This window comes from Populus trichocarpa, chromosome 5 (assembly GCF_000002775.5).
Source record: "Populus trichocarpa isolate Nisqually-1 chromosome 5, P.trichocarpa_v4.1, whole genome shotgun sequence".
Lineage (NCBI taxonomy): Eukaryota > Viridiplantae > Streptophyta > Magnoliopsida > Malpighiales > Salicaceae > Populus > Populus trichocarpa.
The window spans coordinates 9786058-9788924 of record NC_037289.2 but is presented as its reverse complement, the minus strand read 5'-3'; the positions used below and the strand labels follow the sequence as shown (position 1 = coordinate 9788924).

At 36.3% G+C, this 2867-nt stretch overlaps 1 protein-coding gene across 1 annotated transcript; it reads right to left on the bottom strand.

Annotated features, from left to right (window-relative positions):
* Positions 1 to 331: 331 nt before the first annotated feature.
* Positions 332 to 1967, bottom strand: LOC127905334 (uncharacterized). Its single transcript, XM_052452951.1, has 3 exons — positions 1692 to 1967; positions 1335 to 1529; positions 332 to 400 (listed from the first exon to the last, which is right to left on the bottom strand). Exons 1-3 carry the CDS (start codon positions 1965 to 1967, stop codon positions 332 to 334), a joined length of 540 nt encoding a protein of 179 aa, XP_052308911.1.
* Positions 1968 to 2867: the final 900 nt, after the last annotated feature.

Sequence of the window (2867 nt, the reverse complement as noted above, 5' to 3'; positions counted from 1 at the left end):
TTATGTGTTTCGTTTCTGAGTTTAACTCAAATCTGTTAATTTTTGCGAGATTTAAATATTAGGTTGATTGGTGTTCATGGATCGAGCTTTGATTTCGCAAATGGCAGTTTATGCATTACAAACACTGGGTCGCGTCCGGGTTTGGCCGAGTCGACCTGCCAGGTCAACCTGGTCATGCCGGTTTTTTACACTCACCGGTCTTTTTCCTAACCCGGACCGGTCCACCCACCGGGTCGACCCGCCGGGCCGGTCCGGATTTAATAACTATGCTATTAACTACATAATATCTTCAAAGAAACCCACTTTTGATGATAACATACATGGAAAGTTCTCACCGACTGACCAGCTCTGATGCCTGAAGTCCTGAACAAGGATTTTCATCGTTCAAATTGCTTCTAGACTACAGTTTACATTAACCCAAACTAAAACCAAGAAAAAGCTGATTTTTTTTATAAATAGATTTATAATTGAATTTTCTGAGCAATATAATTTATAATTACAAATTGTCGCATTGTCAACCATTGGCATTCAAACAGGTATATTTTGTAACATCTAAAAGCATTGTCCACGTCATATGGCATTAATATTACATACATAGTAATTTTCCAAATCACAATTCATAATACTCAACAATTATCGAATAACACTATAACTTTTAACTACATTAATATACAGTCCTTAACATGAAAATAACAAATATTAATGCTCCATAACCGACAAATGGAACATGTAGACAATGTCTCCATGTCAGATGTGAATTGTTAAAATTACAAATATGATCCCAAACCAACATAAATGAATTTATCACTCCATATCATCTTCAGATCTCTCCAAATTTAAATAATTGACAAGAAATTTAAAAATATGTTAAATAACAATTTAGATAATAACATTACCAACAAATAAATGAAAGCATGCATTCGGGATCAATATATACTTCTCAGTCTATGGAGCTTTACGTCGTGTATACATTATCTGCAACCATTTCATCTTGTTTTCAAGACTACCCATAGTTGACCACATTTCTCTATTCCTTCTAAAACCTAACAACTCATTAGCAAACCCATGAAAATCATCACCGATATGAACTCCTTCAATTGAGTGAAGCTTGGTCATAACCTCAAGAATACTGCATCCTTTCCTATCTCTACTGATAGATGTTAAATCACTATTGTTTGACATGTTGTCAACCATTTCATCCCACCGTGACAATAGTTGCATCCCAATTCTAGAACCTTTTTTTTTCCCCCAGCTTGAACGTCAAGACATTCTCTTTCTTTTCTCTTTCCTCTACTACGTGTGTTGCTACTGCTTGACATATTAACCCCTCTAACCATGTTGCAAACATCCTCGGTGAAATTTGGAATTCCATCCTCTTCTGAATCACCGCTTCCTTCTTTCAAATCAGGTCGTTCATCATTGGCATTTTGATCCTCAGCAACACCAACATTGTCATCACAGAGGACTTCAGACGATGGTGCCCATGCATACTCTCCAGTAGCAACAATGTTCGAGAACATTCTGTCAAACTTCAAATGTAAAGACAGTTCGATACTAGATTGCCAAAATTTTTTTGCTCCTTTTATTTCCTATACAGAACAAATGAAATTATTTAATGCAACTTCAAATAATTTAGTAATTACTAAACTGAGATTTAAACAAATTAAAGATTAAGGATACAGACAAATAACCTGAATTTTTGCTTTCCACCACTCATCACTTGCAGAAATTGTCCCTAATTCATTACTCCATCCCACACCAGTTTCAAAAATGAGGTTCGTCCATATCCTCCAATCCTTTTTGCAGCCATCCCATTTATTCTTCAGTTGTGTCTTGGTGAATGCATGACCAGTTTGTTCTTTGAAAGATGTCAACAAATATTTCCAACTAGCTTTGTCGAAATAAGTATTTGGTCTCATTCCCACGTCGATGGCCTTGATGCAACGATCACAAAAGACATGCAACATTTCTTTATTCCAAGCAGCTTTATTCCTTAGTTTCAGGACCTTCCATTCATATTTGGATAACATATTTGAAAGCAAATATTATGAATTATAACATGCTAATAATTTGCGTAACATTCGATGGAAGTGTAGTTCACATACAAGTACGTAAAACAACCAGCAGTGTAAACAACAATGAAATTCAAAACAGAACACTTGTAATCCCAAAATGAACTTATATTGTGTCCTAAAATTAATTACCATTCTAAGAATATTCTAGCCCTTCCATACAACATGCCTGTGTTCTAAAAACAGCAAACATCAATTTTTGAGTGATGATAGGTTTGGTACCTAACGTAGTCATTCCTAAGAAGTTTAGGGTGCCAGAATTCATCAAATACACTGGAACTCAATGTCCAATAACCCACCTTAAGTCATATTGCAATAAGATGGCCGAGTTAGTGCAAGATGAGAAGTTGTTAATCCATTTCTTCCAGGATAGTTTGAGTGATGTTGCTCTCACTTGGTACATGCATTTGGATAACACCAAGATAAGGGGATGGAAAGATCTAGTCGATGCCTTTATTAAGCAATATAAGTTCAATATAGACATAGCCCCTGATAGATCAAGCTTGCATTCATTGGAGAAAGGTCATAAGGAATCCGTAAGGGAGTATGCACAAAGGTGGCGCGAAACGGCAGCACAGGTTAATCCGCCATTATTGGAGAAGGAAATGATAGGTGTGTTCTCCAATACTTTTAAAGCACCATACTTTGAGTACTTGGTTGGAAGTTCTGCACAAAGCTTCTCTGATTTGGTTGTTATAGCTGAACGAATCGAACAAGCCATTCGAATGGGTAGGATCATAAACCCTAGTGAAAAAAGGGGTTTTGTTGGATGCAAGAAAGAGGCTAACATCCACA